The sequence below is a fragment of the Pipistrellus kuhlii genome, unplaced genomic scaffold (assembly GCF_014108245.1).
Source record: "Pipistrellus kuhlii isolate mPipKuh1 unplaced genomic scaffold, mPipKuh1.p scaffold_m20_p_159, whole genome shotgun sequence".
NCBI lineage: Eukaryota > Metazoa > Chordata > Mammalia > Chiroptera > Vespertilionidae > Pipistrellus > Pipistrellus kuhlii.
This window is the reverse complement of record NW_023425470.1, coordinates 17,357-41,130: the sequence shown is the minus strand read 5'-3', so window position 1 is coordinate 41,130 and position 23,774 is coordinate 17,357. Positions and strand designations below refer to the sequence as shown.

The 23,774-nt window shown below is 56.9% G+C and overlaps 1 protein-coding gene and 1 long non-coding RNA gene across 3 annotated transcripts in view; one reads left to right on the top strand and one right to left on the bottom strand.

The window, feature by feature from the left end:
• Positions 1-2,435: 2,435 nt before the first annotated feature.
• Positions 2,436-14,699, bottom strand: DNAJA2 (DnaJ heat shock protein family (Hsp40) member A2). Of its 2 annotated transcripts, XM_036439490.2 has the most exons (9): positions 14,525-14,698; positions 13,116-13,175; positions 12,606-12,829; positions 9,581-9,661; positions 9,231-9,364; positions 7,545-7,741; positions 4,115-4,259; positions 3,883-4,010; positions 2,436-3,186 (listed from the first exon to the last, which is right to left on the bottom strand). In XM_036439490.2, the coding sequence occupies exons 1-9, from the start codon at positions 14,600-14,602 to the stop codon at positions 2,995-2,997; spliced, it is 1,239 nt and encodes a 412-aa protein (XP_036295383.1). In that variant the 5' UTR covers positions 14,603-14,698; the 3' UTR covers positions 2,436-2,994. The 2 variants fall into 2 exon arrangements, with proteins under 2 accessions (XP_036295383.1, XP_036295384.1); XM_036439491.2 differs by lacking the exon at positions 3,883-4,010 and having other exon boundaries at positions 14,525-14,699.
• The window catches only part of LOC123652426, a 21,810-nt gene continuing 10,864 nt past the window's right edge, over positions 12,829-23,774 (top strand). The window contains exon 1 of the long non-coding RNA XR_006741772.1: positions 12,829-13,242. This is a non-coding gene — a long non-coding RNA (uncharacterized LOC123652426). The remainder of the gene's footprint in view (positions 13,243-23,774) is intronic.

The window sequence follows — 23,774 nt, the reverse complement described above, 5'->3', positions numbered from 1 at the left end:
CATCCCCAGTAGGGGGTGTGCAAGAGGCAGCTGGTCGATGTTTCTCTCTCATCAATGTTTCTAGCTCTCTCTCTCTCTCCCTTCCTCTCTGAAAAAAATCAATAAAATATATAAAGAATTCCAAATTTATTAAAAAAAAAAATAAAATAAACAAAAAGGTGGCAGACGATACTCAGCACTGCACGCCAGTCCACGGTTGTTCTCCCCGTGGCGGGGCCACCGATTCTCTCACGCGACCTGGACTGCAGGGCTGCCGGGCAGGTGCCGGGCAGGGTTCTCGGTGTCTCACTGCAGCGGCTGCTGACCTGGCCGGCGGGCGAGGGCCTCGCAGGAGCGTTCCACGCCAGCCCTGACAGCGTCCTCAGCCCCGTTCAGGTCTCCACCCGGCCCGAGGGCATGCCAGCCAGGCGGTGCCCACGCAGGGAAGGCCAGACACAACACAGCACCCGCGGCGGAGCGAGGGGACACGGAGACGCCGGGTGGCTGGTACACGCGTGGCGTGTGGGCGCGGCGCGTCATTCATCACCAGGCGGATGCAGACCCCGGCCCCTCCCCCACCGCGAAGGCTGTCCACGGCGGGTCTGCGCGGGCAGGTGAGGAAAAGGAATTCTCTCCGCCGCCGCTGGTAGGATCATCCGGTGGGACAGCCTTCTGGAAGTCTGGCAAAGGGTTAGACGGTTACCGGGGGAACAGTCACTTCACTCCTCAGGATCTACCCGGAACTGGACAGGCGCCCACACAAAACCCTGTGAAGTTCACAGCGTGATCCAGTGGGAAACCCGTGTCCACCGGCGCCGAGTGGTGAGCAGGCGTGTGCGTGCCTGTGCCAGGAGCGTGGCCTGGCAGTACAAAGGCAGGACTGTGCGCTCAGGGATGAGCCCTGGACGCGGACGAGGTTAGAACCCCATTGGAGCCCCGGCCACTTTCACGGTGGTCAGCGCGCCAGCCGTGGACGGATGGGTCCCAGGTTCGTCCCCCGTCCGCTGGGACTAGTGCGGAAGGCAGTCACACCGGTGCTCCTCTCTCCTCTCTCCCTCCCTCTCTCTACAGACTAATGGGAAACATCCTTAGATGAGGACCTAAGAAACAAGTCCCATTTCATACCACCAGGTAAAGCCGGCCACGCCGGGGACAGACACCGGATGACTACACCGGAGGCAGGGCCAGAGCGCGCATGCTAACCGTTTCTCTCCGGGGTGGAATGTTCTGGGGGGAGAGCGGCGAAGGCTGCCCAGTCCCGAACGTCCTAAGCCCCCGCCCCGAGTGCACCCCTTCCGAGGCCTAGCGAGCGGTGCACACGGCCTCACTTCCGACGGCAGTCGCTGCGGCCGTGCTGCAGGCCTCCTCTCCCACAGCTCTGCACACGCAACGAGGCCGCGGGAAGTGACGGATCCGAACGCGCCTGCGCCCCCCCCCCCCCCCCCCCCCCCCGGGCTCGCTCAGAAACACCCGCACAGACGGACGGACACGCCGGACCAGCTCACAAACCTTTATTGGGAAGGCGGAACCACACACTGCGCTGCATTTCACGCTTCACGTGGGCGCGGGGAAGTAACCCGGAGACAGAACTGGCTGCTGCCTGGCCAGGCCGCTGTGAAACCGTTTCTGTTCTCGGAGGCAGAGTGGAGAGGACAGGAGCCGACACCGCACTGGAATGCCAGGACCCCTGCCCGGCCAGGCGCTGGCGGACCGAGGGCAGACTGCGCGCGTTAGAATTAGGTCGAGGGTGGCAACATGTGACGTGTACGGCAGAGGGTTCTCCTTCAAATCCAACTGCATCTTGGGAAGGGAGGTCCTAGTGAGAAAGGTGGAAGAGCCACACAGGGCCCCTCACACAGCAGTGGGGCCGGCTGTTCTCACACTGGTCCGAGCCTGCTTTTCTATGGAGCAGCAGCGCAGTCCGTCCTCCATCTCATCAATCCCCCTCCAGCACTCAGCCTGATGGAGACAGAATCTTTACCTTAACGTGAATGAAAGCGGGTGCTATGGTTCTAATGTTGCTTTGCAGTTTCCTTGCTTCTAACAGGGGCGATGGTGGGGTACAGAGGCTGTCGCCCCAATGTGCAGGGCCCTGACTGAGCTGTGTAGCTCGGGTGTCCTGGATTCTAAAGCATCAGTGGAAGCCAGTAAAGCCTGTTTCTACCCACGTCACAAACTGGTGAAAAACGATCAAATGGGCATGCGCCTGAGCATCTGTGCTGCTGGAGAGCCAGAACTAAGACACGTTCTCCAGGTCAGGATCCTCCGACAGTCCAAAACATGCTCCCCTCTGCCCGGCCAGGGCACATACCAGCTGTGGGTTCACCCCCGTCAGCACTGGCATGGAAGGCAACCCCTTCATGTCTCTCACATCGATGTCTCTCTCTCCCTTCCTCTCTCTAAAATCCATTTTTAAAAATGTGTTCCTCCTCCTAAAGATGTGACACAAAAATAACTTACACCAACTGCTTTTTATTACCGAGTTTCGAAACCTTTCACAAGATGATAAAAAACAAGAAAAAGAGGAAAAACCCAACAACATGACAACCACCGCCGATGCCACCCCCTGGTTCCGGTCGGCTCCACGCCCGGGGTGCGCGCCCACGCCCATGCACCTACGCCAGACGCAGGCTGGGAAACTCTTTATTCTGGTGTAGCAGCTGAGGATGCAGGCGCAGCCAAACACAAGCTCCAGGACACACTGGACAGACTTTACAACGTGGCTTCGAGGTGCAAACATGGAACAAACCTACCCGATCTGACAGAAACGCGCCCGGACCTGCGGGAGGCCGGGCACGCGTCAGTCCTGCCTCCTCGAGTGCTCTCCTCTGCAGACCAGTCAGACGAAGATGCAGAGCTCTGTGGTTAGTTAAATTATACACTCTGTAGATACTATACCGACTTTAAAGTTACACATAGACCAGGAAATATCCATCAGTTCATTCGCATCGACAGGCCCTCTGCTGGGCCGCTGAAGACCAACGGGCGCGCGGAGGACCGCCTGTGCCGGGCGGCTCACTGGTGGGCACACTGCACGCCGGGCCCGTGGTGGCTGCTGCCCTCCTCGTCGGAGCTGTCGTTGTAGGCCTCACGCCGCTGCCCGCCGCCCGAGCCCCGAGTGCTGTCGAATTCCTGAAGCTCCACCTCCTCCGTGTCGCCGATGATGCTCGGGACTTCCGGTCGGGATGGCAGAAGGTCTTCTAGTTCCTTCGTTAAAATGAAACAAACAGAAAAGGTCACTGAAACCGGTTTGGCTCAGTGGTAGAGTGTCGGTCTGCGGACTGAAGAGTCCCAGGTTCGATTCCGGCTGGTTGTGGGCACATCCCCAGTAGGGGGTGTGCAAGAGGCAGCTGGTTGATGTTTCTCTCTCATCGGCGTTTCTAGCTCTCTCTCTTCCTTCCTCTCTGTAAAAAATCAATAAAATATATTAAAAAAGAAAAGAAAAGAAAAGAAGAAAAGGTCGCCCCTGCCCACACACAGCCAAGGGGCGGCTCCTTCCCAGCGAGAAGCTGAGACGCAAGCCGCACCTGCAGACTCCTTCGAGCGGCCTCTGCTGCTTAGAAAACAAGCAGGCACCTGCCCACTCTGAACACGGGACACGCAGACAGCCTCCTGCACGAAGAGCAGCCGGCTGGGCTGGGTGCCTCCTTCAGGCAGGGAACCCCCCACCCGACTCCCCCTCCCACCAGCACACCACACCCAGGGCCTCCACTTTCCCACCCCCCGGCCCTGGACACGGCCAGCAGCAAAGCCCATCTCAGGAGCAGCCGGCCAGCCGGCCAGCCGGCCACACACTTCAGAAGCACTTGCATCTGCGCTCTCATCTTGGCACCACAAGCAAATGGAAGGCGACAAAGAAACTCAACCAGCGTCGGCTGGTTCTGCAGCCGGCCAGGCACTTACGGAGAGCTTGTCGGGGCTGACCCAGTTGTTCTCAGGAAACTGCACGTCGAACTTGATGTACAGGTCGCCCTTCTCGAAAGGGTTACGGTACTGCGGCATTCCTTCCCCGCGCACCACCCGGACGCACCCTGTCAAGTGACAAGCCGTGGGGAGTGTGAGGACTGAGCAAGAGGAAGAGTGCCCACCGCTGGAACACCTGTTTCCCCGGAGCTCGGGCCGCCTGGGGACTCACCCGGCTCGATGACCTTGCCGGGCGGGTACTTGACCACGATCTGGCGGGCGTCTAGGTGCTTGAAGGTGAACTGGAAGCCGCAGAGGGCCTCCACCAGGCCGATCTTGTAGGTCATGTGCAGGTCGTTGCCGTCCCGCTGGAACACCTGGGGAGAGCCGCCTGCTGTGCTCTGTGCCGGAGCCGCTGCACACGTCCCTCGCCACCGGAGCAGGAGCCCGCCCCAGCCGCCATGGACGTGTGTGGGAAGCCCTCGCCATGCTCAAGGCCAGCCCTGGAACGGAGGAGCGGCTCCGGCCTAAGCCCCAGCCCAGGCCGCAGGACCAGGCAGCGTGCCTGCGGGCGCGTCCTGGCCCGGCTGCCAGCTGAAGGTGCGGAGGCCCAGCGGATTCTGTGAGCAGGCCCGCCCCCGGAGTGCTCCCCAGACACGATGGGAACAAGGGCAAGGGAGGCCAAGTTCAACATAAACAGCTCCACTGGCAGTGCTCAACCCACGAAGGCACTTATTAAACACTGTGCGCCCCGTCCCACACGTACGAACACGCTTCCTCTCGCCTAAAGCTCCGAACCTGCTCGGAGGAATGCAAATCAACAATAACCCGTGGCTGAGCAGCGAGTGCAAAGGTCACTCCTCCAACATCCAGTGTCTCCGCGCTTCTGCGGAGGAAAGGCCAACCACCTGTGCTCAGGCCTGCCTCTGCTTCTCTCCCCGAGCTCACAAGCACCAGGCGCTTCTCTTGAAATTTAATTTAATAAAATTAACTGCAGTAAAGGTCGCCTAGGTTTTCCCCTCAATACTAGTCTCTTTTCCAAAGAGTGCGGGACAGCCGAAGCCGGTTTGGCTCAGTAGTGGAGCATTGGTCTGTGGACTGAAGGGTCCCAGGTTCGATTCCGGTCAAGGGCATGTGCCTTAGTTGCGGGCACATCCCTGGTAGGGGGTATGCAAGAGGCAGCTGGTTGTTACTCTCTCATCGATGTTTCTAGCTCTTTATCTCTCTCTTCCTCTCTGTAAAAAATCAATAAAATATATTTAAAAACAAAACAAAAACAAAAAGAGTGCGAGACAGTCAGAGAAGAGAGGAACCTGAACGACAGCCCCAGCCCCAAACCCTCCTACCAGATCTGCCCGCGAGGGAAAGCCGACCTCATCCATCCCCGGCCTGGGTCTGGGGCCACGGCCGCAGCGGGAACAGCCACCCCGAACCACACAGCCTTCGGTGACACGCTCTCCCTCTCCCTCCCCCGAGACGTGGAGCCAGCGGGCAGCGGCACCTGCTTTCAAGGCCCCTTTCTCCGAGCTCGCGGAAGCCAGAGCAGCCCCATGGGGGCCCCTCTTAAAGAGGCAGCCGTGCAGGGGGGCCAGGAGGGGGCGCTCTCTGGGGTGTCCTGGACAGCAGGGCTCACCCTGATGTGGTTCCAATACAAAATGGCCTCAGAGCTTTTTGGCTGTTTTGGGCGGTGGTGGGGCGGTTAGGCTAGCCAATGTGACGTTAAAACTCAGAAAACACACAAGCAAGAATTAGGAAGTTTTTGAAAAACAGGATTAATGGAGAGGCTGCCAAGAACAAGACAGCAACCCACTTACAGCGACCATCACGTCTGAGAAAGGAACAGAGGCGGGCTCATCCCAGATCCTGCGATCCTCTGTGCACGTGCACCTGGCAGCCACACGCCAGCACACGCACGCACACACAGAAGAACCACACACATGCGGTGCAGCACTCCCAGCAGCACTGCCTCCTTAGGAGACTCACACAGGCTTAGACCCACACCCACCCTGCCGCACGGCCTCCTGTTACCTTAGCACAGAGTTGGGAGTGAAAAACACAAGAAAAACCAAGTTCAAACGAGTCAGTTTTCCCCAGAAGGTCCAGAATGTTCTCAGTAGAAACTAAGCCATTGCCCAGTGCGGCCGGCGGGGCTCAGGCCTAGGAACCTGGAGGCCGCGGTTGGATTCCGGGTCAGGGCATAGGCCCGGGGTGTGGGCTCCATCCCCATTGGGGGGACGTGCAGGAGGCAGTCGGACTATGATTCTCTCTCATCACTGACGTCTCTCTCTGCCTTCTTCTCTGAAATCAATAAAAAACAGACAGGACCGGTTTGGCTCAGTGGATAGAGCGTCGGCTTGGGGACTGAAGGGTCCCGGGTTCGATTCCAGTCAAGGGCATGTACCTTGGTTGCGGGCATATCCCCAGTGGGGGGTGTGCAGGAGGCAGCTTATCGATGACTCTCTCATCGATGTTTCTGACTCTCTATCTCTCTCCCTTCCTCTCTGTACAAAATCAATAAAATATATTAAAAATAAAAAAATAAAAAACAGTAAAAACAAAACCAACTGCCCACACCTCACCTTGGGCTCAAACTTACTGTCACAAAACCAAGGAGGACTGCCACCATCCCCCGTCTGCCGAGGAGCCCCACTGCACAGGGGCCAAGGAGCCACAGCGACCGCTCAGACCCCTCCCCGTGCCCGACGGGGCAGCTCAGGCACCACCTTCCGGGCCGAAGGCCGCGAGGGAGGACTGCTTCGTGTCCAGCGGAGCCAAGCCCATGGGGGCCACGCTGTCCACGGGAGTCAGAACCGACTGAAGGCCTTTGCCTCCCAGTCTTCTGACCTCCCTTCTAAATCCCATTGGATTATATGCCCCAGGACAGGCTGAGCTTAGGGGACAAGGTCTCATGTCAGTCCACAGGCCAGATAACCAACCACCATTCCTACGCCCCCTGCCCCGACTTGCGTGCCACCCTCCTGCCGCAGCCGCAGACACCACATGCTGACTGCCCCCCGCTCCCCGAGATGCGCCGCGGCCGCACCACCTTACACCGGCTCGCTGTGCCCACGCGGACTCAGGCCATCTTTCTCTTTGTGCCTTTACTGGCGCATACGGTGCTGTGCGAGGAAGGCGAGGCTGACCATAAACAGAGAACCTCGTGAGAGAGCTACAAATACTCCCACCTGCAGGCCCCCAAGACAGAACTCTAGAGATTACTATGTGTCAGCAACCGAGAGCCTGGCTTTTTGTGAGCTTCGCAATATGGACAAAGGGCTGACACACACAGAGCAGCCCACAGCTCCCGAGGCTGGGAGCCTGAGAGCCCGAGGGAGGCGAGCAGCACTCCCCCAGCGAGGGAGGGACCCAGCCCGCCCAGCATCTGCATCGCCAGCATGGAGGACTGAAGCTTGCCCCGCCCCGGGGCTGTGCAGGGAAAGGAGCCGCTCAGCCTCCTGGTCCGGCCCTCGCTTTCAGACCGGAGGCTGGGGACAGACACCAAACCACGAGGCACAGTGCTGGTCAGCACCAAGGGGGCCACACCTGGCTCCGGCCGGCCCCGCCTCAGCCGGACCACTGGCTTCCTGGCGCGCAGCCCTGCTCCAGGGAGGCGCCCAGCGCTGTGCCCCCCCCGCGTGGTGAGGCGAACACCGCAGCCGTACCTCGTGCTCCTTCTCCTGCAGCAGGAGCACGATGTCGCCCGGCTCCACGCCGGGGGCCTGGTCCGCTTCCCCCGCGAACGTGATCCTCTGGCCGTGCTTCATGCCCTTGTCCACGTGGACCTCGAGGATCTTGACCTCTTTGATCACCTTCTTCCCCTCGCACTTTTTACAGCGGTCCTTCTCGTTGATGACCTCTCCTGCAAGAGAGCGTTCAAGCTTCCGGTGAGGCGACAGCTGCTCTGGTAAGCCTTTATTCATTAGACACATTTCTGAACGCCTTTAACGGCCACCTAAAGAACCATTCTGAGTCTCCAAGCTCACCCCGCCCCGAGGGCCGAGCTACCCAGGCCTCCGCCATTTCCGAGCACAGTGTGCCTTAAGCCCTTCCTGGTCCCGACTCTCTTCCTGGAGTGAAAACATAGCTGAGGGCCGGGAACAAAAGGGGTGTCAGGTGCCCTGGCTGGTTTGGCTCAGCAGATAGAGCGTCAGCTTGTGGACTAAAGGGTCCCTGGTTTAATTTCAGTCAAGGGCACAGGCCCGGGTTGTGGGCTCGATCCCCACTAGGGGGCATGCAAGGTAGCCAATCCAGGATTCTCTCTCATCTTGGATGTTTCTCTTCCCCCTCTTCTTTCCTCTCTGAAATAAAAACCACAAGGGGTGTCAGGTGCTGGACTCTGTAAACGTGTCCTCATGTCTGTGCTCAGCCTCAGTGCCATGCATTCACAACCCAGATAAAACGTGAGTGTCCACACTGCACAGCTGGCAGTTCCACTGACTTCAGACCGAAGCGGCACTGGCGCCCTCCCAGGGGGCTCCCGTATGTAGTTCACGACCAAGGACAACGGCGGAACCGCTAGATGCTGCATTAGCGCCGAGTCCCTCCACACACACTCAGGACACACGGCTTCTCTTCCCCACGCACTCTGAAACATCCGACAGTGTCTAGTGGAAAAAGTGCCCGTTTCTGATGGCTGGCCGGCCGCTTCAACGCTGAGAGGACGTGTATAATCAATAACTTCCGAGTCTGTTTCTAGAACACTTTGCAAAGCATGTTCTGCAAAGTGCCAGTTTCTCCAAGTGGCAACGGCACCGGGCAGGTCTGCCGACGCTGGCTTCTCGACAAGGGAGCGTCGGCCACAGTGACAGGGAAATGCACTGGGCCCCGCACAGGGGAAGGTGACAGGCCGCTCCCCCAGTGACCGCGTCCCGCCAGGAGCACAGGGAAAAGGATGCGCTACCCCCGCGCTGGCCACTGAGCCACCACCAGCCATGCTGTGAGTGAAAGAACTCGGCAGCCGCAGGAAGGGGTGGTGACTGTTCGGGACGTCACATACAGAGCATTCCAGTCATTGCAGAGAAACCCTCTGGCCAGTGCGCTAAGTCCCGCCCACCGGGAGGGCGGAGGCTGCCATGTTGTCTCACAGTAACAGTGACTGAACACGGCTGTTTCCCTCTCTCCAACGTTACCTCTTGTCCATGTTCTTGCTACTAGAAAAGAGGAACGTCTCACTGAACTGAATACACATTTATGGTTCATCTGGAGTGATTTTTTTCACATCTTCCTTCCAGGACTCCCCGTGCCTCCCGTTATGGAATAGGAAGATACCACCACACGGAGAAAGAAAACCGCGCGCCCCCCAATGCTGCGCGCGCCCCCACCCCGCCCGAGCCGGGCCCAGCACGCACCTTCTCCGTTGCAGTCGGAGCACACGGACTGCATCTGCTGCACCATGCCCGGGGCCAGCTGCCGGATCATGATGCGGACGCCGCGGCCCCGGCAGGCCCCGCACTTCTGAACGGCCCCCGACTTTCCGCCTTGGCTAAAGAAGCAAAGGGTCCGTTAGGCGCCTGCCCGCAGACAGGACAGGCAGGAGCTGTGCTTCCCGCCTTCATCTCCAACCCCTCAGTGACCATCAAACTGACTGCAGAGGGAGAGAAATGTCTGTCGGGTGGAGAGTTTTGCAAAGAACAACTTCACTGGCAGACACGCGGTGCCGCTGGCACAGGTGGGTGACCCACAGCCAGGCCACACTTACCCGCTGCAGGCGCTGCACAGCACATTCTTGCTAAGCTGGAGTTTGGTGGTCTTGCCGTTGTACAGATCTTCTAAAGACACTCTGGGGAGAAAGGAATTGGGTTCAATCAAATGTTGCCCAGTTCTCTCAAACACAGACATAATGACAGCCGAAACAGCAAATTTCACTATAACCTTCTCAAGCAAAGGACTAAAGCCCCCTTTCATGACGCCACGGACTGCGGTTTCACTGGAGGCCTGGATCACCAGAAAGCTGTGTCCGAACAGCACAGATGGGCCTACGGCCAGCACAGGGTCAGGCCAGCGGCGCGCTCTTGCATTTTCTGATAAAGCTGGCAACTCAAGTGCACAGCCTCCCCCGGCTCAGGCAGGAACCCCCTTTCCAGGACAGACGGACACAGCGAGGCTAAGGCAGGCCTCACTCCACGACAAGGCTCTGCACCCACCAAGGTCAGGTCAGAAGGGCGACCAAGTCCTGTTATAACTGGAGGGTGGCACTCGGAGTGCATGTCTCAAAAGAGAAAGGGAAAAAGTGGCCTTATCTACCATGTGACAGTGAGAGAGGAGGAGGGAACAGGTCTTTACCAGAGCCTACAAGTCTTCACGCTCTAAAGAACCCAGTTAATTCTAGGCAAAACTGCATCAATTTTTACCAAATTTTCAGAGTTCTAAGACAGAAAAAGGGTGGCGTTAAAAAGTCTTTTAAAAATATATGACTTAGCCGAAACCGGTTTGGCTCAATGGACAGTGTCGGCTTGGGGACTGAAGGGTCCTGGGTTCGATTCCGGTCAGGGGCATGTACCTTGGTTGCAGGCATATCTCCAGTAGGGGGTGTGCAAGAGGCAGCTGATTGATGACTCTCTCTCATCGATGTTTCTAACTCTTTATCTCTCTCCCTTCCTCTCTGTACAAAATCAATAATAAAAAATATATATATATATATATATATAACTTAGCCCTAGCTGGTTTGGCTCAGTGGTAACAGCGTTGGCCTGTGACTGAAGGGGCCCGGGTTTGATTCCAGTCAAGGGCATTAAGCCTGGGCTGTGGGCTCAATCTCCCCGGGAGGGCGGTGGAGGGGGGCATGCAAGAGGCAGCTGATCAATGATTCTCTCTCATCATTGATGTTTCTATCTCTCTCTCTCTCTCCCTCCCTCTCTAAAATCAATAAAAATATTTTAAAAATAAAAATAGAATAGAGGAACAAAAAAATAGTTGAAGTATATTGCAAAGAACAGTCTCTTTTTGTTGTTGTTGTTGATGGTTTACAAAAATTTATTGAGTTGATCTTCTATCCCATGAGTAACTCAAACTTTCTCAAAATTGCTAAGTGAAGCTAATGAGAAGGAGAAGGAAACACTGACAAAGTCGTCTGTCGTCGTCGTCCCCCCCCCTCCCACCCCCCCCTCGGTAAGCAATGCCATGTCCACGGCGGCCCCCTGGACAAAAGCCCCCGGGGTGTCCGCCTCTTACTTTCCATAAGAACCCTGAACCAAATCTCTGACAGCAAACAAACCGGCAGGGCCTCTCGGAGGCTATTACGTTACAGCCAGCACACAAAACCGCACCGAGGCCGGCACAGTGGCCGAGGCCAACCACCGGGGCCGAGAAAGGAGAAATGTGGGCCATGGTCTGTGGAGCTGACCTCTCCGGCCGTTTCTACCAGGAAACGGCTGCATCTATCGGCTGCACACATGGCCTGCCTGGGAACCTCTGCCAGGAGAGCTGCGCAGACACCCCAGAGCACCACAACCTCGGGAGGCCCTGGCAGCCGCCTGGGAAGGGGAGCCACTAAATGCCACGGCGGGAGCATCAAGCCACCAACACGGAATGCATCACCGCAGGGAATGCTCAATGCCGCGGAGAACGCAGCAGGAAATAACTGCATGGGCTGCACACTAGGAACCAGCATGTAAAGGCGGCCTGAAGGACCATGAAACCCAGCACTCTGGATTCTACTTCTCAGACCATTTCTTTTCTCTTTTGTAATGTTTTTATTAATTTCAGAGAGGAAGGGAGAGGGAGAGAGAAACATCCATGATGAGAGAGAATCACTCACTGATCGGCTGCCTCCTACATGCCCCACACGGGGGGTGGAGCCCGCAACCTGGGCCTGTGCCCTGACCAGGAATCAAACCCTGACCTCCTGGTTCATAGGTTGATGCTCAGCCCCTGCGCCATACTGGCCAGGTCTTAGACCATTTCTTTGTCAAAGAAAAATATAGGGAAAAAACAAAAGTAACCAATACTGCACAAGTGTTACTCTTGGAATAGTATCCAAATGATACCATTTCTAAGGATAAATTCTTTCAACACATACATCTAAGAATGAGAGTCAAACAATGTAACAGGTTATACTTTACTTCCTCTGATCTATTCAGATGAATAAGTAACATGAAATATTTTAAGTGCTGGAAATTCAGCCCCTGCCATTTGCTTGTAAAATCATTATTAGATTGAAAAGCTGACAGGACCCAAGGCCTCACAAATTTCACAAAGTAAAAAAGCTAGTTTCCAATTGTAGCAGGTTCATGAGCTCACAGTCTAAGATCAAGGTCAGACCCGTTCATATGTTGGCAGGTTGACGCCAGGCTTGAAGCCTGCAAGCTCCATGGAAACCGATTTCGGAGAGTTCTCGCTGAGGATCAAGTAATGAGTGACTACACCGTGCAAACACACTAGGCTGGCAGGCACTCAGCTCGTGTGTTTTTAATAAAAAGTGACTTGGGAGGTTTAAATACGTCAAAGGGGAGAACTCCATCATTGGAAATGCCAGTCACAGACTCTGCCTGGGGAGCTCATGAACAAAACCATCCTCCCACTCAGTGCCAACACCACCCGCCCTTTGGATTTGTAGCAAAACACACACACCCAGTTACCAAATTCAACTTGTCACCCCAAGTGGACAGACAGCGAGGCTCCCGGAGTCTGTTTTCTGATGACAGATAACACCTGTGGACACACCTGTTCTCTCCTACTATCGCTATGGAAGGAAAGTGCTTTTTAAAGGAAAAAGAGGTATTCACTTGAGCGGATGCATCATGTCCTCTCCTCTTCTCCGGCCATTCCGACTCCTGCTCTGATTGCCCATGAAGCCGAACAGTCCGCCCCCGAAAATGTGCGAGAAGATGTCGTCCATGCCGCCACCGCCCCCGCCGCCTTCCCGGAGGCCCTGCTCTCCGTATCGGTCATACAGCTCGCGTTTCTCGGGGTTTGAGAGGACTTCATATGCAAAACTGATTTCTTTGAACTATCGAGAAAAAGGAAAACAATCAGGTTTTTAAATAGAAGAGTGGAGAAAGGCTACGGGAACCCAGAATCCACTGAATTCCGGAAGGTGCAAGCTGCCTCTGGTTTGATCCTGGCCCATTCCCACCCTCCACTGCCCGGAATGCCGGTGTTCCTGCCACAAAACCAAACTCTCCGAACCTAAGAACTGGGCTCACGGGCATAAAGGACTTTTCTTACGTTCCTTTGACAAGGAGGGCAACTTAAGTTTAAGGCGGAAACCTTGGGGAAAGTCTCACGTTACTTACTTTGTCACCAGCATTTGGATTCTTATCAGGGTGGTACTCCTTGGCTAGTTTTCTGTACGCCTTCAATGAGGGGTAAAAAACAGACAAAAAACGGGAGGGTTATAGACACAGACCAGCTTAAAGACTTGTCCTAACATAACCACTTCCTGAGAAGCATCACCACCTTTCCAAAACAGCCTGTGTTCACGGCAACTGCCGCTTCCCATCTTAACACTGTTTACTGGCTGACTTAACACAATAAAGCAGGCGGCAGTTTTGCTTGAAAAGAGGTTATATCGAAGCCAGATGCAAACAATGAAACGCCGCCAGAGGAAAAGCCCAAAACATCGAACACTCTGGAACACTCCGTCTCTTCACAGCTGCCCCATGTCTTCCATGGCCACTAACCGGGTCCGAGTCAAGAAGACTTGGATAAGGCGTGTTTGTGAAGCTTTACCAACGGCAAGACATTGTCACTAACAGCCAAGCCGCGGTGAGGATTCCTGCTCACGACGGATCCTCTCATTGTAGCATCCGGGGGAGGCAGGAGCAGCTCCGGGCCGTGTTTTATTTTCATCAGGGGAGGGGGGCCCGCTAACTGGGGTTCGGGGACCTGGGCGAGCCTCGGTCTACGGGAAGGCACCCACTAGATGGAGGCGGCCGGGCTCCCCTGCACCCCGGTCTTCATTCTCAGGCCCAGGAATTACATAATGGGCCGGCATTTCCGGTAAGGTAACAGGAAGTCCCCTAGCCTCCAACTGTCCCGTCCCGCCGCCTCCGGGAGCGGAGACCCGGGTTTTCTGCGCTCGCGGGCGCGGAGGCCGCGGGGAGCCATCGGGGAGCCATCGGGCGCCTCCTTTGGGCGCTGTCAGCAGGCGGCCCGCGCGGCGCGATGGCGAGGCCGGCCATTTATTTTTAGGCGGCGGACACTCAGGGGCTTGGCCGGCACCCACGCCGCCGCCCGGAGCGAGCGGGGGCAGGACGCCCGCCGCGTTACCTGCCCGGGCCGTGTGCGCGCGGCCACGCGGGAGGGACGGAGGGGGACGGAGGGGGGAGGGAGGCGGAAGGAAGGGCGGAGCGGCCGCGGCCCCGGCGAACAGCCCACCTGCCCCGCCGCACCGGCCGGCGGCCGCGGCCTGGACGTCCCTCCCGGGGCCGGGGCCCACCCTGTCGGTCCGGGCCTGCCCCGGCGCCGCGGCGGAGGGAGGGGAGGAAGCCCGGGTGCGCGCCGCGGCCGCGGTGTTTGCTGCAGCCGCGGGCGGGGCCGGCGGCCAAGGTCAGGCGGGGCCGGGCGGGCGGCCCGCGAACCGCGTCCGGCGGCCTCGCCGCGCCCCCACCCCCGGCCTGGGCCCGGCGCCGGCTCGCGGGCCGCCCGGGAGCGCGGCCTGGCCGCCCGGCGCCGCGCAGGCCCGCGCCCCGCCGCCCGGTACCTTCTTCAGCTCGTTCTCGCTGGCGCCGGGCGGCACGCCCAGGATGTCGTACAGCTTCGTGTCGACCACGTTCGCCATGGCGGCCGGCCGGCGGCGGGCGGCGGGCGGGCAGGAGGGCGGCGGCGGCGCGGACGGAGCGGCGGCGCAGGCCGAGGAGACAGCGAGGGGAGGGCGGGGGCGGGGCTGCACTTTGACCCGGCGCACGCCGCGCCGTGACGTCAGCGCGCAGCCGTCCGGGCGCCGGCGGCCGCGGGGTCGGGTGTGACGCCGCGCGCGCGCGCGCCTCCCCCTCGGCGTCCGGGGCCCCCGCGGCCAGCGTGGAGCCGGGCGCTGGGCCCTCCGTCCGGATGCCGGCCGCCCCGGGCCGGCTCCCGCGGGCCGGAGGGTGGGAAGGACCCCCGGGGCTGCGCGTCTCGCGTGTCGCACTTCCGGGCGCGTCCAGGCGTCCGCCCGAAGCAGCGGATCGCACCCCGGAGCGCCGCCCTCCAGCGCCTTAAGGGGAACCACTTGTTTCCCAACGCCCTGCTTCCTAAACTCCTGCGCATCTCACAGGCCGCTGAGGCCCCGGCCGGCGTGGTTCAGTGGGTAGAGCTGCGGACTGAAGGGTCCTGGGGTTCGAGGCCCGGTCAGGGCACAGGCCCGGTTGTGGGCTGGATCCCCAGTGGGGGGTGCTGGAGGCAGCCTATGCATGATTCTCTCTCATCATTGCTGTTTCTGTCTCTGGAGATCAATAATAATAATAATAATAATAATTAATAATAATAATAATAATAATAATAATGGATGACTTTGTAAGACTTGGGTTTTCTCCACGGCCTCCTGCCCACGCCCCATGTGTTTCAGTCTAACAGGAGGCAGCCTGGCTGGGCACACCCAGCATCAGAAGATGTTTTGCTCGCCCTAACTGGTGTGGCTCAGTAGATAGAGCACTGGCCTGCGGACTGAAGGGTTCCAGGTTCGATTCCGGTTAAGGTCGAGTACCTGGGTTGCACGCACATCCCCGGTAGGGAGTGTGCAGGAGGCAGTTGATCGATGTTTCTCATCGATGTTTCTAACTCTATCCCTCCCCCTTCCTCAACAAAATATGTTTTAAAAAGAAAAAGGAAATGTTTTGCTGTGAACCACCACGTGTTAAGGTGGTGGACAAACGTGTTACAAAAGAACAAGCCATGTCTGTGAACACAGACAGGATGTCTGCTCCTTTGGAGCGCGCCCTGGTGGTTAGTAAAGACCCAGCCTCAGCGTCTCCGAATACTCTCTTGGCATTCCTCAGGACCCGGCGTGGCCGTGGCCGTGGCCGTGGCCGTGGCCGTGGCCGGCGTGGCCCAGGCGGTTCGGCATTCTCTCCTGCACAGAGAGATTGCAGGTTTGATTCCAGGTCAAGGGCACATGCCTGGGTGCAGGAGGTGGCTCATCAATGTTAGGTTTTTTTAAAAAAATATATAGATTTTTAATTTATTTCAGAGAGGAAGGGAGAGGGAGAGACAGAAACATCAAAGATGAGAGAGAATCATGGATGGGCTGCCTCCTGCACACCCCCTACTGGGGACTGAGCCCAGAACTCAGGCATGTGTCCTTGATGGGAATCGAACCCAGGACCCTTCAGTCTGCAGGCTGATGCTCCATCCACTGAGCCAAACCAGCTAGGGCTCAATGTTACTTTCTCACATTGATGTTTCTCTTCCCCTCTCCCTTCCTCTCTCTCAAATCAAGAATAATAACATATTAAACAAACAAAAAACATTTGAACAACCCAGCTGTGGAGGGCCTGGAGTACAGGCCAAGGGATTTGCAAACATATCCCTGGACACCGGACACTCCTCCCACCTACCTCTCCCCTTTCCCACCAATCCCATCCAAACCTGCTCTGCCCGGATCCCACAGCCGGGGGCAGGCTGTCCCCGCGGAGGCCCCACGGCCTGGGCTGGGCCTTGGCAGCCAGGTCCGATGTGGGGTTTCAATGGGATTAGTCTGAGCTCCACCAATGGGCTGCAGGTTTCTTAGGGGAAACTTTGCCCCACAAGGTGTGGCTCTGAATGCCGGGGAGTCCTCCATCACTTCCGTTTCCCACTTCCTTTCCACAGGCTGGGTCGCTCCCAAGGGGCGGTAGGAAGCCGTGGTGCAGGCAGAGGGAGTGGGGGCCGGCCTGGCTCGGCCGTGGACTGACACCGTGGCTGTGAGCGAGCGGGTTCCCAGGCAGGTCCTCCTGTGTCAGTGGGTGTCACAGTGTCAGCTCATGGGCTTGTGAGGGTTCCAATGACACAGCGCGCTTGGACCAGGAGCAAAGCAAACAGCCGCGAGCAATCGTCTGTCTGGTCCGTTTGCCTGCAGGCTGTCTCCACCTCCCTGCTGCCATCTGTGTCCCTGCAGTCCCACTCCCCCAGCGGGGTTTCCCTCTGTGGACCGAGGACTGCCCCCGCCATCCCTTCTCATGGCCTCCCTCTCCCGGTCCCCGTGCTCAGCAATGACCGTGGTCTACTCTTCTGCCAGGTCCTCTGATCCTCTCCCACACACTAGCTTTCACAATGTTTTGTGTGTGTGTGTGTGTTTTTAAATTTTTTTTGTGTTTTTTTTCTCTCTTTTATTATATATATATATATATATATAGATATAGATATAGATATAGATATAGATATAGATATATAGATATATTTGCAAAAGAAAGGGAAAGGGAGAGGGATAGTTAAAAACATCGATGAGAGAGAAACATCCATCAGCTGCCTCCTGCACACCTCCCACTGGGGATGTGCCACAATCAAGGTACATGCTCCTGACCGGAATTGAACCTGACCCTTCAGTCAGCAGGTCAATGCTCTATCCACTGAACCACACCGGTTAAGGCCATATCGTTTATCTTATTTTCTTTCTGCTCTAAAGAGTCCAGAAGAGCGAGACTTTATTTGTTTCAGTTTTCTTCTTCTCCTTCTCCTCCTCCTCCTCCTCCTTTCCAAGGGAAAGGCCCTTTGGTGACTCTTGGCTTCTGCTAGCATCAATCCCTCCCTCCCTCTGTAATCTGTGACCTGATTCTAGCTCATGTTTTGTGTGTGTTTTCCTTTGTTGACAACAGTCTGCCATGTGACCGGCTGATCTCATAGGTCAACAAGTGATTGCAGAGCAGCTCCGTGCACTCCCGGGACACACGCCGGCCTCACGCTGAGCCACGCCGTGTCCGTGCGAGCCCGGCCACACCTGAGCCGCCCACGTGGTGCTCCGCAGGGAGCGCAGGCCCAGCACTCCGCAAGTGGCCAGGCCCGGGAAGCGCTGAGTCAGCGCGTCTGTGGCTCCAGCAGGGCCTGCAAGTTCAAGGCCCCGGAGATGTCAGCTTCCTGCCCGGCTTCCCGAGTGCAAGTTCGGTTCCTCTCGGTGGTGAACTTGTGTAACTGCGGGGCGGGGTGGGGGGTGGGAGGGGGAGGACTGGGGCAGGAGTGGGAGGACGTTGCCACTGCTCCCTGCGAACCTCACGGCCCCCGTGGCCCATCGCGTGAGCCAGCCCCGGGGGGGGGCCACTCAGGTGGCCAGGGGGCGTTTTGCTTCCTGCCCTTCACATCGCTAAGCTTTTTAAAATATGTCTTTTATTGATTTTAGAGAGAGAGAAAGGGAGAGAGCTAGAGAGACAGACACGCTGGCTGGCTGCCTCTGGCCCGTCCCCTTGTGCTCATGCCGGGAATGGAGCCGTGACCGCCTGATCCACGGTTGATGCTCAGCCACTGAGCCGCACCGGCCGGGCAGGACTGACCGGTTTCCTAAATGAAAAAGGGGAAAAGAACTGGCTCAATCTACCACAGAAAAATGCCTCTAAGTTACCGCTCACTGTCCACCTCTACTGAACGTGTGTGAGAACTACAGACATCTGACAAGGAAACCAAGATGAAAATATTTTTATTCATACATTTATGTTATTCAAAAGTCTCACCTATTTTAAAAGTAGACAAAGAAATCTTGCTTCCACCCCATCCTCTCTACCTCACACCATTGCCCATATTTCTTTATTACTCTTTTCTTTCTCTATGCAAGTCATGCAAATACAAATATATATATATATAATTGATTTCCGAGAGGAAGGGAGGGGGAGAGAGACAAACATCAATGATGAGAGAGAATCATGGACCTGCTGCCTCCTGCACGCCCCCTACTGGGGATCAAGCCCACAGCCTGGGCCTGTGCCCTGACCAGGAATTGAACCATGACCTCCTGGATCAAAGGTCATCACTCAACCCCTGAGCCACACCGGCTGGGCCCCAAATTTATATCCTAATCTCCACTTTTTGTTGATAGAAAAAGTAGGATCCCTAAGTTCAGCTCTGTACTGGCTTTGGTCATTTAATAAATCCTGAAAATTAGCATCAGTACAGATTTTCCTCATTCTTTTCTCTCTCTCTTATTCTCTCTTTTGGTAAAAGCTTTATTGAAATATAGCAACATTGAATCAGTTCTCTCTTGGTAGGCAGTTGACTCGTTATCTGCTCAGTAAGATATGCATCTATGCCAGCAATGAAAAGGCCTTAGAAATCATTCTTTACTTCCTAGCCGTGAGGTAATAGGGTCTAATTCTTCAGGAGCATTCTGCAAGGCTGAACCGAGTTCTGGATTTGTTTTGATGGTTTAATTTTGAAGAACATTGCTTTAATTAAGAGAAAGATGTCTGCTTTCTGTAGCACGGAGGGCACTCATTTTACGGCCCCTGACATTAGACAGCTCCCCGGGGACTACGGGAAGCCAGCAGCCAGCCCGCCGGCGTGGCTCCGTGGCTGAGCATCGACCTATGAACCAGGAGGTCCCGGTTCAATTCCGGTCAGGGCACGTGCTGGGTTGAGGGCTTGATCCCCAGTGTGGGGCGAGAGGAGGCAGCAGGTCCATGATTCTCTCTCATCATGGATGTTTCTCTCTCTCTCTCCCTCTCCTTTCCTCTCTGAAATCAATAAAGAAAATAAAAAAGAGCCGAAACCGGTTTTGCTCAGTGGATAGAGTAGGGGTGTCGAACTCAATCAGAGAAGGGGCCAAAATCTAAAATCCAGCCTAAATCGCGGGCCGAATGGTTTACTGAACAGTCATAAACTGTCATTGTGATGGAAACGCAGCAGAGTGCAGTGATGACAGCGCGGTGCGGGCCACATTGCAAGGCCTGGCGGGACGGATTTGGCCCGCGGGCCTTGTGTTTGACACATGTGGAATAGAGCGTCGGCCCGTGGACTGAAGGTCCCAGGTTTGATTCCAGTCAAGGGCATGTATCTTGGTTGCGGGCACATCCCCAGTGGGGGATGTGCAGGAGGCAGCTGATGGATGTTTCTAGCTCTCTATCCCTCTCCCTTCCTCTCTGTAAAAAATCAATAAAATATATATTAAAAGAGAGAGAGAGAGAGAGAGAGAGAGAGAGAGAGAGAGAGAGAAAGCCCACAGCCATCAGCATCCGCGCTTACACGTGAGCGTGGAGTCCTGGGCTCTGCCTGTGACGGGGCAGTGCCCCGGAGTGGCACCGGACAGCAGCTCTGAGTTACGGTTTCAAGGTCACTGTAATGGAGACGTTCCTCTGGGCGGTTTGGCTGTGCACTCAGCCGGCAGATCTTCCCCGAGACAGAACGAGCGCCTCGGGCCGCGGAGAACACTCCAGAGACCCTGCAGGCCGCTGGCCGGGCCCGGAGAACACTCCGGAGACCCCGCAGGCCGCGGCCCGGGAGGTCTGGGTTCGATTCCCGGTCAGGGCACAGGCTCGGGTGGCGGGCTCCATCCCCAGTGCAGGGCGTGCAGGAGCTGATCCATGATTCTCTCTCCCTCTCCCTCTCCCTCTCCCTCTCCCTCTCCCTTCCTCTCTGAAAATCAATAAAAACATTTACAGAAACATCAACAAGCCCACAAACCAGGGAAGAATTTGTCCCTGACAGAGGAGCAGACGGCAGACCAAGGAGCGAGATGAATGAATGGCCGCCGTTTCCATGGTGACCTGAGGGCCAGCGCCAGCCACTCTCAACTGTGCAGGCATTTCCTGCCTTCTTTTATCTCCTTTCTTTCTTTCTTTCTTTCTTTCTTTTTTTTTTTTTTTTTACAAGTTTTAAGCACTTTATTTTTATTGACTTCAGAGAAAAAGGGAGAGGGAGAGAGAGATAGAGAGGGAGAGAGAAACATCAATGAGGAGAGAGAATCCTGGCCGGTGTGGCTCAGTGGATAGAGCACCACCAGCCTGCGGATTGAAGGGTCCCAGGTTCCGTTCCTGCTGGGACATACGCCTGGGTTGCAGGCTTGATCCCTGCCAGGGGTCATGCAGGAGGCAGCCAATCAGTGATTCTCCCTCATCATTGATGGTTCTCTCTCTCCCTCTCCCTTCCTCTCTGACATCAATTAAAAGAGAAAAAAGAAAAAGAAAAAAAGAAAGTCACCGCCTTTGAGCAGCCTGTCCTGGGCCGGCCAAGCGGGAGGGGTTTTGAGTGGAAATCAAGGCAACTGGTCCCAACTCTGGCCGCCAGGGGGCGCGCGGGGCTGCGGGATGGTTTTCTCCCTCCTGGGCCGAGGCCGGGAGCCTCAGGGGGGCCGGAGAGGTCCCTTCCTCTTTGCTCTGAAACCAAGTCAGAGAGAGGCACCCGCACCCTCCTCCGGGGGGAGGGGTCTGCCTGGGGTCAGGGGAGCCGGGACTCCCCCTCCCCTGGTTAACTGAGACCTGGGCCTTCGGTGTCCTCACTGTCAGTCAGGTGAGAGGGTTTATTCCTGTCCCACAGGCCGCCCGAGCCCGCGGCTCCTCCCACCGGGAGGGGTGTCCGGGTGGGGCCACAGCAGCCCCCCCCCGCCCCCCCGGCTCCCCACAGACCCCCTCCTCCCTGTGCCTCTGGCGATGGTCTCCGGGCCGGTGGTGGGACTGGCAGGCAAACCTCTCCCCTTGGCCTCTTTGAAAAACAAACATGTATATTTCTATTGATGTCAGAGAGGAAGGAGAGGGGGGGAGAGAGGAGCATCAACGATGAGAGAGAATCATAGATCGGCTGCCTCCTGCACGCCCCCCACTGGGGATGGAGCCTGCAGCCCGGGCCTCAAACTGTGCCTCCTGGTTCAGGGGTCAAAGCTCAACGCCCGAGCCAGGCCGGCCGGGCCCAGCCCCATTTCGGTGCGGACTCCCTGCCCCTCGGGACGGTGGGCTGTGGGGGCCTCCCCTCTCCCTCAGGGGCATCGCCCGCAGCCAGAGGGACAGTCGTCAGCGGCTCTGGCTTTGCCTGATTGGCCTCTGGCATCAGCAGAGAAGTCTGCTTGGCGTCGCTCGCTGACGCCGTTAGAGACAATGAGGCAATGCGGGCTGGGGCCTGGTGTCCCGGGAGACTGCGAGCAGCAGCAGTGCCGGGACCCACGTCTCCGTGCGCCTCCCATAGACCCCGGTCCGTCTGACCTGGACAGCCCGCCCCACGCTGGCGGCAGACGGCAAACCCGGGACAGGACGCGATGTGCGTGAACCTGGGTGAGACGTTCACAGAGGCTCCGCTACTCCTTCACCTTCCGCAGTTTGAAGCTTTTCAAAACAAGAGGAAAAGGAGCCTTGACCGGTGTGGCTCAGCGGATAGAGCGTCGGCCTTTGGACTGAAGGGTCCCAGGTTCGAGTCCAGTCAAGGGCATGGACCTTGGTTGCGGGCACATCCCCAGTGGGGGGTGTGCAGGAGGCAGCTGATGGATGTTTCTCTCTCATCGATGTTTCTAACTCTCTATCCCTCTCCCCTCCTCTCTTTAAAAAAATCAATAAAATATGTATTTTTAAAAATCACAAAAGCAAAACACTGAAGCTTTCCACCAAGGCCAGGCACTGTTAACAAACATGGTTTATTGAGAATTCACAGGAATTGTCTTGCCAAGAAAAGGCGGCAGGAAGTTGTGGGATGACGGAGGTCACACAGTCAGAGGCGAGAGAGTAAAACGCAGTGTTTGAAGGAAACAGATGGTTACAGGACCCATCACATACGGTCAGGGTCCCGGCCCGGCTTCCTGGACTAGGCCCCGCGCTGAGCCAGGACGGCGGAGCGCTCGGCGGGGGCCCGGGACGCGCTCCGAGGCCAGGTGCTCGCTGCTCTTCTCCGCCTTCGTTTTCTCATGACGTCGGACCACACCCCCTTTCTGAGTCTTAAAAGAACCGAGAATCCAGGTTCCTCTGCGTGGACCCAGGGCGTGTTAACATGGGACACAGGAGCACCAGCCGCAGACACCCTCCAGGAGCGCGTCCTTCCTGCGAGGGGCTCACTCCCCCGGCTGGTCCTCCCGCTCCTCCGCTCAGCAGGCGCGGAGGCCCCTCACCGTGTGACACAGGGCAGACCGCCCAGAGCCTTCGGGAGGGAAACGGCGGCCTCTGCTCTCGGACCCACAAGAGGCCCCTCCGGCTGCGCCCGCACTGGGTGTCGGGATGGCCGGGAGGACTGAAAGGCCCCCCCTTCTCTGTCCGCGTTCTCGGCGAAGGGCCGGGAACCCTGGTGGCTGCACTGTCTCCATGAACGGGTATGGCTTTGACTCGAGTGAAGAATCGGTAACGCCTCTCCCACTCAGCGACGCACCTTGTGTTGGAAGAACCCTTACCTGGCACAGCCGTGCCCTCCCCGCGGACGGCAGGCGGCTGAGGAGTGAGGACGTCGGATCCCTCTACATGGAGGCACGACAGAGTGCGGGCTGGGAGGGGAGGGGCAGAGCCTATGCGTGTATGCACGGCCCACGGCCAGATGGCGGGGCGGGGCCCCTGGAGGGAGAACGGGGACGGGGACGTATGTGACACTTTCAACAATAAAGAATTATTTAAAAATATCTGTCTCGCCCAGTTGGCATGGCTCAGTGGTCACTGGTTCAATTCCCAGTCAGGGCACAGGCCTGGGTGTGGGGGTGTGCAGGAGGCAGCCAATCAGTGATTCGCTCCTCATTGACGTTTCTCTCTCTCTCTCTCCTCCTTTCTGAAATCAATGAAAATATATTTAAAAAATAAAAACACCTATCTCTAGAGATAACAGATCAACCGAAGGACTTGTATACATGCATATAAGTACAACCAATGGACATAAAACTATGGGGAGGGAGGGGATATGGGGGAGGGAGGGAGGGGGCAAAAAAAAATCATTAAAATATGTAAAAATAAAAAAAAAAAATGTTGAGAGGGAAAAAAAAAAAAAAAAAATACCTATCTCTAGTTCAACGAAAAGGGGGTGGGGGTGGAGCTGTCTCAAGCTGGCCTGGCGGTCAGCCACTCCAGTTCTGTCCCTGGACGCAGACTGACCACCAGCCGAGTCCCAAGGCTGCCCCGGGG

Bases quoted from the DNA above. Each gene is read 5' to 3' on its own strand.
- DNAJA2 (XM_036439490.2), bottom strand. From the start codon at position 14,602: ATGGCGAACGTGGTCGACACGAAGCTGTACGACATCCTGGGCGTGCCG. The intron at 12,830-13,115 runs GTAAGTAACGTG...TTTTCTCGATAG, and splicing joins ATCCAAATGCTGGTGACAAA to TTCAAAGAAATCAGTTTTGC. The intron at 9,662-12,605 runs GTGAATACCTCT...CTTTCTCCCCAG, and splicing joins GACATGATGCATCCGCTCAA to AGTGTCTTTAGAAGATCTGT.